Source organism: Canis aureus, chromosome 24, assembly GCF_053574225.1.
Source record: "Canis aureus isolate CA01 chromosome 24, VMU_Caureus_v.1.0, whole genome shotgun sequence".
Classification (NCBI taxonomy): Eukaryota; Metazoa; Chordata; class Mammalia; order Carnivora; family Canidae; genus Canis; species Canis aureus.
Window position 1 is genome coordinate 40,855,620 of NC_135634.1, and position 15,925 is coordinate 40,871,544.

The 15,925-nt window shown below is 42.0% G+C and overlaps 1 protein-coding gene across 19 annotated transcripts in view; it reads left to right on the top strand.

Moving 5' to 3' along the window:
• Positions 1 to 15,925, top strand: part of RHBDD1 (rhomboid domain containing 1) — a 124,975-nt gene that overhangs the window by 50,573 nt on the left and 58,477 nt on the right. For all 19 annotated transcript variants that reach the window (XM_077869010.1, XM_077869015.1, XM_077869018.1 and 16 more), the window contains 2 exons: positions 12,150 to 12,238; positions 15,441 to 15,497. In XM_077869010.1, the coding sequence (XP_077725136.1) occupies positions 12,150 to 12,238; positions 15,441 to 15,497 (146 nt within the window). The remainder of the gene's footprint in view (positions 1 to 12,149; positions 12,239 to 15,440; positions 15,498 to 15,925) is intronic.

Here is a 15,925-nt window from a genome sequence, read left to right on the forward strand (position 1 = left end):
GATAGCAAATAGTGTTTCTCAGTTAAAAAAGTGAGATGTTTGAATTTTTTCTCACATTTTGCTTAATACCTACAATATGTCAGACATTATATGGAATGCTTTTATATGTATTTTCTCTTTTAATTCTTGTGTCATTATTATTATCTCCTGCACATGCGGATTGGAGCTGTATCTAATATAAGGGTGTAGGTTCTGAGAATGAGTTCAGTAACTTGAACGTCTGGGTTAATAATTCTTCAGTGTGGAAACATTCTTTTGACTCTGTTAGTAGGATCATCAGTCCCCCACTCCACCTGGAGTCTTTGCTTATACTGGAACTGAGATAGTGTACAGCACAATTTCCCTTCAGACTTTGAGCTCGGTTGGTTCTACATTGCCTCGGTCATCTTTGTCCACTTCCTTTGAGATTCTTCTGGTTATGGTTTCAAGAAGCCCAGGCCAAACTAATTTGATCAGAAGAAAGGACCTCTACTGGCTTACATAACTAAAATTTCAGGGTTTCAGAGACATGAAGTATGGTGGAATTTGGATGTGTAAGCAAGGGCATCAGAATTTTGTCTTTTCCTGTGTTGGCTTCTGTGTTATTTATTGCCCTGTAATAAGTGATATCAAGTGTAGTAGCTTAAGAGAATACACACTTATTATCTCATGGTGTTCATAGGGCAGGAGGCTAGGCATGGCTTATGTGGGCCTCAGGCTGCAGGATTTCTCACAAGACTGCAACAAAGGTGTCAGCCAGCACTAAGATCTCATCTGAAGGTTTGACCTGAGAAGGATCTGCTTCCAAACCATGTGGCTCATCAAAGAACACAGTTCCTCTGGGTTGTTAGGTTAAGAGCTGTGCTGTCATCTGTCAGCCAGGGGCATCCTCAGTTCCTTGCCACTGGAATTGCCCCATAGGTTAGCTCACAGTATGGGAGTTTCGTACATTAAGGTCAGCAAAATGGAGTCTGTTAGGAAGGTAGAAATTATCATCTTACGTAACACAATAGTGGAAGTGGCATGTTCTATGCTATTTAGAAGCAAGTCACAGGTCCCAGCCATGTGCAGGAAGAAAGGATTGTGAAAGGTATGAATACCAAGAATCAGAGATAAGGGCAATTCTAGAGAAAATAGAGCAGCCTATCTTTTCAGCTCCCATATATATACCTGGAACCCACAAGTTGAGATTCTTGGTTGAACACCTTGGAAATCTGCTCTGGCAAACTTTACCACCAGGGGAATAATTGGAAGACTATCATCTTCTAGATTGTAGAGAATACCAAAGCACTTTGCTGGAAATACCTGAGAGAACTGAATGAACCCTGAATGCTGCTTTGCTGCACTCCTATCACTAGATTGTCAAGATTAGATGCAAGGTATATCTCGTTGGCCAAGTATAGGTGCCTCTGCTTGTGGATGAGCTACAAGGAAGGGAAGTGAGGAGATATCCACCTGCCTTGGACCTCCATTGGAAGTGTGACTGCTTCTTTGACCATGGCAGTGCTCTGAGATGAGCTTATATGGGTCTCATGGTTTCCACGGATGTTCGGCCGAACAGGTTGCATTGCATAAACAGACTCTCCTCTGCTAGACTGTTTACAGAACTGTGTTGCTGGTGATTCCGTGCTCTTGTATAACATTAACTGTGCCTTGCAGGCATACCAACAAAGCTGTTGCAGAAGCAATATGTGTTATCAATGGCACGCCCAGGTCTCTGAGTCATATAGTAGGTGGGGCGTTCACAGTCAGAATTTTGATTCAGACCAGATTTAACCACAAGTAGAATTTAATTTTTTGAAATTATAGGCTAACTTTATGATCTAGTTTTGTTTCCTAGTCTTTGTGTTGAGTCTAGGGATTCGGGAATTACCTTAACTCTTTACCATTGTCATCTTTGGCCATGTGTATGTGACTTTCTTGGATGTGTGGGTACACTAGCTGAATTATCATGTTTTTATAAGTCCAAAGAACTTGTAAATCTTTTGAAGTAAGTATAACTGAAAATTCAGTCTTGCAGCATTACAGTAGAATACATTAAGACCAACTTACCAAGAAGGGAAACAGATGTCACTTCTCTGGGGGAATTTGTAGGGTAAAGAGTATTGCCTATACTCAAAATGTTTTTCTTTATTGACCTGCTATGGCAGCTATAATCTCACCATTAGAATTTGAATTTTGGCTTAAGATCAGCAGACCTCAACACATTAAAATCACCTAGGGAATTAACAAAACCAGAAAGTAACCAAACAAAGCAATGTCAGGGTCCTACTTCTAGAACAATTTTGAAGAATTTCTGGGGGTGCAGTCCAAGGAGCTCTAACTTTTAAAACCTGTTTAAGAGAGTCTAATGTCCAGCCAGGGTTGAAAAACAGTGGATCTAGACTCCTTGCTGCCAAGGGCAGTGCATCCACTCATGTTATGGTGTCTTCGAGGAACATGTAGAAATCATTTCCCCAGTTCATAGTTGAGATCATCCCCTGCCGCCCTTTCTTCCTTGTGTACCCCTGGTCATCCAAATCACTTATGCCAGTCTCTTCCTGCAATCTCAGAGAGCCCTGCTATCAAAGGGCTGTGGGATTTCCAGGTATCCACACTGCTTCTGCAAACCCCTCCATAAGGCTGAGCTCACAGGAACGTCTCTTTGCTTCATAACAGTAGCACATGTTAAAATCAGGCTATAAACAATCCAACTTCTCTTTCATTTTATATTTACTTTCTGGAGGTGATGTGCAAATAATCATTCATGTGGTATCCAGAAATATTTTTGTCTATAGTAATAGCAGATGGCAGAGCATTTTTCACGTGCCAAGTTGCATGCATTCTACCACAGTGCAATGTGGAAGTGATCATGGCCTCTTTCAAATATTCTAACTCCCCATGTGCATTTCAGTCATGGTGGGAAGTTTTCTTGCGTATCAGTTCAATATGTTGTAGATTTACTTGGAATCCGTGGAATTTGTGCATAGTATGGTCACATGGGAAGTACTTTGAAAAGAAATATTTTTGAGGCCTAATGATTAAAAGGCATCAATTCAGCAAACATTTAATAAGCATTTGCTGTGTGCTAAGCCAGTGGCTTCCACTGGGATAGATGGCTTAGTACCAGGAAGGATTTTGGAAATTTGCAGGGTTGTGTTTTGTTGTCATAATGATTAGCCGGGGGTGCTGCTGGCATTTGGTGTGCAGGGGCCAAAGGTACTAACTGCCCCACACCAGGCAGGACAGTCCCCTACAGGAATGATCCTGCATAACTTCCCCATCCCCAGTTCTGTTGTGAGAACATTTATGTAGGTGAACAAGCTGTTTATGATTATCCGAATCTAAAACCTAATTGTGCTTTTCATATAAACACAAAGATTTGTGTTCTGTTTTTTTTCTTTTTGGCATGGATTTAATATACAATGACTTTTCCAGGAAAATCGTAAATTGAATTGTAAATGTAACTTAAGGGAAAATTGTACTTTGCTTTTTTTTGGAATCAAAAAGTTATTTTCCCTCACATGAAATCGTGTCACTGATGGAACCCTGCATGTGGTATTTGAGTCACAAAAAGCCCATCTGTATCTGCCTGCATTTATTATTCTTACCTTCATGCAGATTCCATACATAGGGGCAAGCAGAGGACCATTTTCTATGTCTTCTGCTGGTGTAAAACAATTCATGGTATTTTACTGTATCACTTGTGATTTTTTTTTCCTTATATTACAGCTAGGGCATTGTGTTGAGATTGTGTTTACATATGTATCTGTGTTTTTAAAAGTATGTGTGTTTGTGAATTCCATTTCAAGAAAACAGAGGGAGCAGAACAAACTGTTGGGGCTTAAGAGGGCATTGGGTATGACAGGTTTGAGAGCCATTAGACCATGCAGCAGGGCGACACCAAGAGTGTGATTAGGGAGACTGTTTTGCTAGTGCTTAGCTGGGTGAAGTGGAGGGCAAAGGGAGTATTACCAACAAAGTCAAGAAGGGCAAAAGCATAGCTTTTGCAAATGGCCCAAGCTTAGGGTGCAGTAGGGCTGGGGGCTGGCAGTAAGGAGTGAAGCTTAAGAGGCAGACAGAGGCACATGGAGGATGCGACAAGCCTGCTTGTATTTTACTCCAGAAACACTGGAGAGCTACCAAGAGGCATATGCATCTGGAGGAGGCTTGCAGGTTAGAATGCTTGTCACAGGAGCGAACCTGAACTGGGCTGGAGCAGGGCGAGGGACACCAGGGAGAGGCCTGAGCGGAGGCAGTGGCAGCTGGGAGAGGCAGTGGGGGTGCTCATTGGTCCTGTGAAGGTGTTTCAGACCTAGGATTCAGTCTCCGGTCTTCTGACCCCCAGCTCCGTGTTCTCAGACACATTCTTGGATCACCCCAGGGGCTGGGGTGCATGCGGTATGGTGCCGAGCAGGTGGAGACAGTTCTGGCATGTGCTGTGCACCAAACAGTGAATATAGGGAATGGGGGGTAGGGAGGGTAGAATGTGTCTGGTCCTGTGAAGTGTCTGGCAAGGAAAGGAACGTAGGCCTCACTTCTGGGACTGCTCTCTTTTCATGTCTGGGCCCCAGTGAAGTGTGTGTGTCGGGGAGGGGATTGTCGTGCCTTTATTTCGCCTGGAAAATAAAACTTGCCCGTTGCTGTCAGTTAATTTGGCTCACCTTTCGTTTCGTTTTGAAAATTTGAGTCACCACAACAGACTCTGAAGAAACTTAGTAATGCTGCAAAGCCACAGATTTTCATCTGGAGTGCTAGTTTCAAAACACTTGCCGGTGCCAATTGGGGGAAAGCTTTCTTCACGATTTACCCTAACAACAACAAAAATATTTAGATTTACCCACCACACTGATGAGAGTGATACCGTTCTTTAAAGGAGGGCCTTACCCAATTTTTGTGCCCTTGATATTTGAAAAATAATAATGCCAGTTACTCAAACACTATTTTAAGATGTTTGGAAAATAGGGGAATGTTACTCCCTCCCTACCACACATTATATATTGCTGTTTAATGCATTTCCTTCACATATTATTTTAGATACATATATGTACCTTGTATGTGTATAATGTGTTTTATGTCATACATAAAGATACAGTGTATACAGGTATACTAGAAGCCCAATAAAATGAAATACGAGAGCTATATTTTGGACCATCTTTCCCCTCAATTTCTAACTTAGTACCCAGCTGCCTCCTGAATACTGTCCTAGGTGCCTTTATTTAGCTGTCATGCAGGCATCTCTCCATAAACACATCAGCACTGAGCCTCGAATTCTCCCCACCCAGCCTTCTCTTCCCAGTCCCCCCATCCTGGTAATAAGTTCCACTGTCCATCCTGTTGCACAGCACAGGCCAGCAGCCTAGATTCCTCCTTCCCACACACGCTCCCCCCCCCCCCCCCCCCCCGCATGGAGTCCATCCACAGGTTCTTTTTTATCTCTGCTGCCAGGATAGACTTGGCTGTGCTCACTTCTCTCCACCTCTGCTTCTACCAGCCTCTTCTCAGTGGCCATCATTCTTCATCTGAGCTACATTAGCCTCCTTACTGATCTGCTGCACGGGCCATTCTTGCCTCCTTAGACTCTGCTCTCCCAGCAGACGGAATAGATCACTTGCAGAAATTCTAGATCCCATTTAAAATTTTTCTGCAGCCTCCCACTGTAGTCCGGACACACCCAAATTCCTCTCCATGGCACATAAGGCCTATAGGATCTGGCTCTTGCCCATCTTTCCAAATTCATCTCCTGCCTTAGAATGTCCTTATGCTACCTCACTGTGCTCCAGTCATCTAAAAGACACCAACCAGGTTCTTTGCACCCTCTAAGATCTTACATATGTGCTTTTCTCTTCTTCCCCTCGGAGCATGCAAACTCCAAATGCTATGGATGTCACTTTATTTTTTTCATTTTGTTTATTTATTAAAGAGAGAGAGAAAACACAAACAGAGGGAGGTGCAGAAGGAGAGGGAGAAGCAGACTCCCTGCTGAGAAGGGAGCCAGATGTTGGACTTGATCCCATGGCCCAGAGATGGTGACCTGAGCTGAAGGCAGATGCTTAACTGACTGAACCACCCAGGCACCCAATATGGATGTCACTTTAAATGCCACTAAGGAGCCATCCCAGACCACCCTAGGGAAAGTAGACTCACTTCTTTATACTTTGCACAATTTGCCGTTAGAGAGTGTGTGTATATGTGTTTGTCCATGTGCACACGTGCACATGTGCCCTCCCACCAGATTGGAAGCTCCATGAGGCAGTGACCATGTTTGTCTTATTTATGTAGTAACCCGTCAGTAAATATTTGATGAATGAATGAATGAATGCTACCTTCTTGAACCAGCTCGTGAAATTCTCTTGCTGCCAGGCTGAGGGGCATGGAATTGAAAGCCAAAGAATGGCTAGGCATCATCTATTATCTGGGAAGCTCTTTTGTAAAAGAGGCTTTCCTCTCCCTTTGCAATACCCTTGTTTTTCTCCAGATTGTGTTTGTCTGGGACTCAAGTAAATGTCAGTGGTCAGCTCCCAGCCCTAGGCTGGAGGTTGGTGCCATGTTTAATAAATCAACATGAATATTAGAGGTTGCATGGCCAATATTGCAATCCCTCCCTTTAAGGGAATATGATATTGGAAGGGGGCTAGTTTTTACTTCTGCAGCAGAGGTAGCAGGAGGGTGATGCCAGAGAATGTGGTAAAGAGAAAGAACATATAGACCAAGTCTCTTCCAAATGTGCCATTGCCAAAGACACTGGCATAGTGGTTGAAGAAACAGCCAGGACAGAAACCAGACAGTTTAAGAACAATTTATCTTGGGAAGAAGCAATCCTATCAAGTCCTTCCTAGTGGCATGAATGTTCAAAAACCTGAAAACTTCTTGCCACGTCTTGTAACGCCAGTTTATGAAGATCATTTATTAAGATCCAAACAGTGAGGAACTTCTGATCAGTGCGGTCTGTGCCTGGTATAACTGCTTTTACAGGAGGAAATTATGGAACATAGGATACAATAGATAGACCACGTCTAGGTGACTGCCTCTTACCTTGTTTTCTTGTCCAACGCCGTGTCTCCATCAAGTTACATCCTTAATGAGATCGTTTGCTTGGCATATGCCATGAGATTATGTGTTAGAGTAATACATTTTCTGTTTTCTGAGCTATGCCTGAGATGGCAGCTTCTTCAGCTGTGGAAAGAATTTGCCATTTAGCAGAGGAGGACCTTTATAGCCTGTCACAGCTTTCAATCATAGCTTTAGCTTTTGATTCTTTAACAGTGGCACATGGGAGCAGAAACGTTTTGCATAACCACTTAGCTCAACCTTCCAAGTCGCCTCTGAAAGGAGGGAGGAACAGTTTATCCTGGCATGATAGGAAAGAACACTCTGTACTGGTGTTAATAATATCTGCATATAGTTTGCATAACTGAAATCCACAATCGTCTTATTTCCAGCTTTATTGAAATATATTTGACATATAACACACAATAATATCTCCTATATCTTAATCTTAGTTTTGCTTCAAAATAACTTTTCTACCATCACTATCCTTTATAAGTAATGTGTACCAACATTAATTTGATTTTAACTTTTTTTTTTTTAGTTTTTTTTTTTTTTCTACATACACACATTGAGCCCCCACTCTGTGTCAGTGCTACATCTCTTGGGGTCCAGAGAACAAAAACCAATGGCCGAAGGTCTTTCAGAATTGTAGAAAACCACGAGACCTCAGATTGGAAAAGCATTGCAAATCTCAAGGAGAATAAATAAAATAAATCTACAATTAGAGTGACTGTGGTATAATGACAGTGTATCCATAATAAAGAGAAAATCTTAAAAGCCAAGAGAGAAGACAGATGAATGACCATCCAGCTTACATTTCTTGGCAGCAGCAGTTGATCCTATAGCTATCATTTGAATAGGAGACTGAAATAAAGACCTTTTCAGACATACGGAGAGTGGCAAAGTTTTTTACCCTTGGACATTAACTGAAAGAATTGACCAACAGTCAGATTTTGGCAGGAAGGCAGTTGAATCCAGGAGTGGGTTTAAACACCACTGCAAAGCAGTAGCACACGAAAAGAGATTGGGCTCGTTAATAATCTTCATCTAGGGATGCCTGGGTGGCTCAGCAGTTGAGCGTCTGCCTTTGGCTCAGGGTGTGATCTCGGGATCCAGGATCGAGTCCCACATCAGACTCCCCGCAGGGAGCCTGCTTCTCCCTCTGCCTATGTCTCTGCCTCTCTCTCTGTATCGCTCATGAATAAATAAATAAAATCTTAAAATAAAAAAGCAATCTTCATCTAAACAAAATGGCTACCTCTGCCTTAGTATTTGAGGACAAACAAGATGTTTTTCCAGCCGATTGTATGACTACTTAGATTGGTGGAGGTTTGGAGTTCTTCTGTTTGTGATGAATTATTTTCACTTGAGGCAAGGGTCTGGAATTCAAGCCATCCATAGACTTCTTAAAATTATAGGTGACATGCTTTGTGTATGTGTAATTTTTCTGCAGACAGGATTCAACAGTTAAAGGGGCTTAGAAACTGAACAACCTTAAGAACTACTGGATCAAGATATCGTCCCCCTGTTGAAATGAAATTACTCTAAGTAATTGGCCCAAAGTTGAGAAACGATGATCCAAATTTGAATATTGGATCTTTGTGGCACTCTTGAGACCCCTGACAAGTGATATTTCTTTTCATTGTAGTCCGTATATGCAGTCCACACAACCTAGGTGACTGTACATGGCAGCGATGTGTCTGGCCCCTGTGACTGTATCTTACCAATCATGGTCAGTGTTTGATTATAGCTCTTAGGATTTCTAAAGCGAGTTGCTATTGCACTATCAGAAGAAATAAAGCTTCTAAGTGACCAATTTTAGGATATAATAATAGGTTTAGTGCTGCTGTTTTGTTAATGGAGAGCATGTTTTGTGTAATACATTGTCCAAGTATGCGGGATGGGGAGGGTGTTGTGCTTAATCACTGTCTCTCCCAATGAGATTTGATACTAAAACAACTATTAATCGGTGACTGTGTGTAACGTGGGTTTTTATAATACAGTTGTAATGTATGCAAGAAATGTGCATTTTTATATGTAATTTTAATTCCATGTCTCTACTCCTTTGGTTGTTATTTGTTGAGTGCTAGTGTCAGGCCGTTTACCGCACAAGCAAGGTCATGGGTATAGGGTTTGAATTAGGATGAAAGGTGACAGGCCATCATCAAATCTGCAGTCTCAGCCGAAGACCGAATCGGGTCCAGGAGAAGCCGTGTTCTCGAGAGCTGGCCGCACAGGATATCAGCCTGCGGGTATAACTCAGAGCAGACCGCATACTTCGAGGACAGCTGCCGTGAAACCACGGGCTTCCTCGGACACCACAGACATCAAAGTGTCCTTCTTATGTGTGTGGTTATGATCATAATAACACAACCTGCTTCTGAAGCTGTTAACTGTCTTCCTCCAAAGCCCAGGCAGGAGGGCCTTCTTGCAGCTCCGCAGCACCCCAGGTCAGGGATCAAGCACACTAGTGCTGGGACAGGGGCTCCCTGTCCTGCTGGGGAGGAGACAGCCTCCGGTTCCATTTCTTCTCTGAGGACGTGGGTGTCTCCAAGAGGGCCAGTGAGGTGGTTTGTCAAAGGCTTACCAAAGGCACAGAGAAAGTTAATATATGCCTCTTAAAATGGGCCCATATTTCCTTCTTCGTTGGCTGCCTCTCCCTTTTTGGTGTGTAATGTTAAGACATTCTCAGTTTTGATTAATCTGATCATAATCTCTTCTTATTTTAAAGAAAAGAACACCCATATAAAGCTTAAGTGAATGGATGAGGACGGCCAGGGTTTTGAGAGGGGACTTTTGTGAAAATTTGGAAGGTTGGGCCATAATGCAGTCTGGTCTCTGGTCTGCCAGCTTTCCATCCCTAGTTATTTGCAATTATATTAGGACAATTAGATTATAACTCAAACTTCTGCAAACTCATTTAGAGAGATAAGAAATTCATTTCACCATATTATACTCTAAATTGTAAATGAGGTTCAGGATTGATTGTTTAAGAGGTTGGGGTTTTCAATTGAAATTTTCTCCCATGTTATTTTATATCTCTATATGATTCACCATGAAGATTGGTTTAAAAAGTTTGAGAATGTTGATGCAATTTTATTCTTTTCAGTTAAATCGAGGTTACTATTTTTAAAAAATTGATTCTGGCTGCTTCTTTGTATCCCTCAAACTACCACTTTCTTTGCCATTCCTAGAACTATTTGAAGAGTTTTATGTAGCCTAAAAATAGAGTAAAATAAGCACAATTTTATTTTATTTTTTTGAAAAGCTGAAGAAAAGCCCAGTTCATGCTCTTCTTCCCTGAAAATGGGAACCCGAGCATCTGATCCCATATTTTCATTATCAGGTTACACATATTTTGAGGTAAATATATTTGATGAAAATAATAGCTCTCTTGAAGGAATGACCGTGTATTGTGTTTGGGGGGAGTATGTGTGCGTATGGCATGTGTGCAAGCACACGTGTTGTGACTTTCCATGTGTGTGGACATGCAGGAGCTTGCCTGGGCAACAGTAGGATTGAATTGGCACATGGAGTGAACAGCAGTGCCATTCTGTCTGTAGAAGGCTGCGTCTCGTCTTTCCTCTGAAGTGTCCCATTGTCTGGTCTTTTCCTGGGAGCCAACAAGTCTCTTTGCTGGCTCTAAGACACTGAGAATGACTCATGGCTGGCTGTCTTGCTTGAAGATTTCCAGGGCCTTGGGCCTGTTGGTTGCTGTGGGGGCAGGTGGACTGTGTCGGCTCTGATGCTAGGTCTCCCATGGGGGACTGAGCCTCAGCCCTGTGGCTCCGAGGGTGCTCTAAGTTTAAGTTGTCATGGGTTTAATGGGCCTTCTGGTCCGAGGACACTCAAATCATTCATTTCACACACATTCGAGTGTCTGCCCTGTGCGACACACAGCCCGAGGAGCGTGTAATACACATGCGAAAGCCACCGTACTCTTGGACTTTATGTCCAGCTCCTTACTAACTTTTGGTGGCCCCCACTTCTGAAGTGAGGGTCATTTCCCTGCCCTGTGGAAATATTCAATCACTTGACCTTTTTCTGTTTTTGCTTTGAGCTTCTAATGTAGCGTAACAGATGACTAAGAAGACATCATTGCTGCCCCCAGGTTATTTGTAAGAAAGAGACAGACGGGCCAGCGTGTAAACACTCCACTACCCAGAGAGCTGAATACATGCCATAGGAAGTGACTGAGGGAGGTAGAAAGAAAGAGGGACATGATTTTTATGACAGGGGTGCCTGCCATCCAGCTCAGCCTTATAGCCACCTGTGAGTACGTGGGGGTCTGGCAGTGGGGTGAGGAGATGGGCTTTGTGGTGAAGGGAAGGGATGAGCAAGGCCAAGTGCCTAGAGGACTTGACTATAAGCAGATGAGGCAGCGAGTGTCACTGGATGGCCATGACATGACATGACACTGACACTGTTCCGGAACAGCTGATGGTAGAGTGTGCAAGAGCTGGGGGATTGGGAGGGCAGGGAGACTGGCCAGGTGATCTTTCTTTCATTTATTCTTCTACTCATTGAACAAAGACTTAGCTGGGGCTTGCCTTGAATTTAGAAGCAATTGCCAAGTCTAGATGCTACCTTAAGAAGAATAGAACCAATTTAATGCCCTAACTCATCTTTCAGGCTGGAGGTTGAGAATTTTGTTTATTTTTGCTGAGTGATGGAAAGGTGCCTATGAAGACAACTTGGGGGGAAGGGGGTGGACATCCCAGGCTCCTCTGCTGGGTTTGTCTTGCTCTTTGCCTCACTGGTCAGTGGTGTATAAAAATACAGCAGCACGGATAGACAGCGGGCCTCACAGTGGCTGGGTAATTCAAGGTGTGCTTTGGGGAGCACTGGTTTCATTTATGTTTTTGGATAAGAGCCACAGAGAAACACTGGAAGAAATAGAATGGGTGGTCTTGACAAAATGCTTTCTCCTGTTCAAGGAGGGATACCGCACCTTAAACACGTGGTGGTTATTACCCATCGTACTTTTTAAGGTAGGAAAGGTGCTTTCGATAGAATGAAATGCTGCTCAGCAAAAAGGACACGATATGGAACAAAGCCTGGAGTCAGTGACAAAGTGACATGCACTGGACTGATGAGAAGATAGAATGTATCTACTCATAAACGGTCTCGTTCTCTCCTAGGACTTCCTTCGCTGGGCATCTGGCCGGGATTCTCGTTGGACTCATGTATACTCACGGGCCTCTGAGGAAAATAATGGAAAAATGTGCAGGTACAGAACAAAACACCTTTGGCCTGACAACAAGTTGGAAGTTCATCTTAATTTTAATGGAAACAGGAACAATCCCAAGTTTCCCTGTGGTTCAGCCTAGGAATTCCCTACTAGACTCTTTTTTTTTTTTTTTTAAGATTCCATTTATTTATTTCAGAGAGAAAGCAAGGACAAGCATAAACAGGGGGTAGAGGGAGAGGGAGAGAGAGAAGTAGAATCCCTGCTGAGCAGGAAGCCTGATGCAGGGCTCCATCCCAGGACTCTGGGATCACAACCTGAGCCGAAGGCAGATGCTAACCTGACTAAGCCACTCAGGCGTCCCCCACTAGGCAAAACAGCTGGTATAGTCCTTATATTGCTCCAAAGAAAAGATGGCAAACCCAAATTGTAAACCTGAGGCTTTCTTAGGAGACAAATATGTTTACCTTCAACATTAATGGTACTTGCAGAAAAACCAGGATATTCTTGAAAATGCAGAGAACCAAAATGGGTTTCAAATAATACATTCTTCTGTAGTATTCCACGAATTAATATTATGTGTGCAAGGCAGAGTTACAAAAGAAAACCAAATCTGCCCTGAAGTGCAAGGCCAGTATTAGAAAGAAGTCAGAATGACCAGTAGGTTCTCAGCGGGCAGGATGCACATGTGTGCATGGCCAAACCCAAGTCTTCTATTGTTTGAAGCATGGATCCTGCTTTTGAAAGTTTTGTTGGCTGGTTGGTTTTTTTGTTTTTGTTTTGTTTTGTTTTTGTTTTTGTTTTTTGCTTTTTTTTCCTGTCAAATTGATGCTCAATGAAAATACTTTATTTTATTTAGAAATATATGAATTTTTTAGCCCTCTTAATTTAAAATGCTATACTAGCTTTGACTTATAGGAAAACTATTTTGCAAACACTTGTTTTATAGACCAAATGGGTTCCAATATTTCATCTTTTATTCATGGGAAATCTTCTGAGACTATTTTACCTTTCCTTGAACCATAAATAATTTGTTTTCACAGTTTGTGCCGATGACTGGTATTCTTGAGAACCATATAATATTCATGATATCAGAAAGCTTTCCAGGCATTGTGCTGCCGTCTTTATTAGCGGGCTGTGTGCATTTTCAGATGATTTTTACAGGCTGTGTTGCATCTAAACAGATTCCCATTTTTCCTGCATTTGCTTATTACTGTGTTTTCAGTATGTGTGCTTAGAGAAGGCAGTGGGAACCACATTTATTGAAAATGTCCAGGTCCATTATATTTTTGATACAACTTAATTATGGAAATCTAGTAATGAGCTTTGTTGCCCCAATGCTCTCAGTACAGATAAAGGAAAAGAAATGATTCTTGGGAGCTTAATATTTTCTTTCACTTTTCTACGTGTATCTGAAGTTGAAGTGGTTTGTCAAGCTTTCCACAGACATTTTATGGAATTGAGGGAAGCATTTTGATTTTAAAGAGGACTTCCCCCACAATTTTACCATTTGTGCTATTTACTTTCCTTGCTAAAACCTTGCCTATTTATTTTGGAGACTTACTTTTTATATCATGTCATTCTAAAAGTATACAGTAGAGACTTAAATATGAAAAGTTGAAACCAACATTCAGCGCTATTTACAAATAGCCTGCAGTCTCTCTGCCTTTTATTTATTTGTTTGTTTGTTTGTTTGCTTGTTTATTTCTGGGGAAGCCGGAGAAAGATCTAGAGTGGTGTGACATAGGTACCTGGTGGAAAAGAGCCAAGAGTGTGAAGCTGCTCTGTGATAACTCCTGGAGAAAAGGAGCATCACACTGAAGCTCTGCTATTGCTCCCACCCTCTTTCCCTCTCTTCAGCAGCGCTGAATCCACTGTCCTGCTGCCCTTTTAAGGACAGAGTAAGAGAAGTAAGCAGCATGGCTTACTGGGTGGCGTGGCTGGGGGTGAGTTCTCTGGATAGCCAGAGCACCTCTACTTGTACAGAGGGCCTTAAAACCCAAGCAAAGACTCTCTGAGGTCTACAGGAACCTCTAAGGAACTGCAGAAAGTATAGAAGAGCCTCAAGGTTTTCTGCATTCTGTTCCCTAGAGAGCTGGCCCCAAGCAAAAGAGAGTTTATGTTAACAGTTGTTTAGAAATCATTTTAAATGACCTTGGCTTCATTATAAAGAACCTCCCCAGTTGTTGGAAAGATCATCAGTTAAGGCCTTATGGCTGTTGTGTTCTATGGGTTGATGTGTCTTGCTTTTATGCCAGCACGACACTGTTTGGATTACTACAGCTTTGTGATACAGATTGCAGTTGGGAAGCGTTAGGATGGCGGTTATCAGAAAGACAGGAGATAAGAAGCATTGGCGTGGATTTGGAGAGAAGGAAGCCCTTGTATACGGTTGGTGAGAATGTAAATTGGTACGGCCATTATGGAACACAGTATGGAGGTTCCTTGAAGAATTAGAACTACCTGAGGATATAGCAGTCCCACTTCTGAGTGTATATCCAAAGGAAATGAAATCAGCGTCTCCAGGAGATATTCACACTCCCATGTTCATTACAGCATTATTCACAATATGCCAAAATAGGGTGAAAATATCCATCAGAGAAATGGTTAAAGAATATATGTGTGTGTATGCATGTGTGTAGTGGACTTATTCAGCTATAAAAATGAAAGAAATCCTGTTGTTTGTGACAAAATGGATGAACCTGGAAGATATTACCCTAAGTGAAATAAGTCAGTTACAGAAAGACAATTACTGTATGGTCTCACAAATACTATATCATCTTACATGTGAAATCTAAAAAAGTTGAACTTATAAAATCAGAAAGCAGACAGAGGCTGGGGACATGAGAGAAATGGGGAGATGTTGGTCACAGAATACAAACTTCTAGTTATAAGATGAATAAATTATGGGGGTCTAATGTACAATACGGTGACTATAGTTAATAATACTGCTTTGGATCCTTGAAATTTACTGAGAGTAGATTTTATGTTTACACACACTCAAAAAGGTAACTGTGAGATAATGGGTGTACTAATTAATTTTGTAATAATCGTTTCATATGTATGTTGAATCATGTTGTTACATACCATTAAAGTATGATGTTACAAATCATGCTATGTACCTTTTAAGAATTCATGTTGTACAACCTAAATGTATGCGATTTTTTTTGTCAGACCTCAATAAAAGCTACAGTGAGGGAATCCTTATGGCTACAATTAAAATGTTTGTTTCCTTCATATTTAGGTATTTTCCCCTCCAATATTCATTATCCAGGACAGCAGTACCACTTTAATAGTTCAGGTAAGCACTTTATTTCATTTAATACATTTTATCTTAAAAAAATCATAGAGTTTGCCAGCATCGAGCCGCCAAAAGGTCATATTAGCTTATGCTGTTGTAGAGTCGTCCACACATATGTGCTTATGCTGCTAACATGCCCGAAAGCTAGATGGAGCTAGAGCCCAGGGAGCGGATTTGGGTGAATTTGGGAGAGAAGGCCAGGGAAGGAGGTAACTCTGGCCTGAAAGGATTGTATGGTTGTTATGAGATCTCTCAGCCATGGTAGGAATCATAGTAGACCCAGGGCCCTTGATTCTTGGTCTACACATCCGGATTGCCTGCTGAGTGTTAGAAGTTGGTTTCAGATCTATGATTCTCTGTAGTTCATCCCACCTACACGTTCAGGAAGAATCACACCTAACCTCAGAGGCTAAAATAGGCATTCCTCT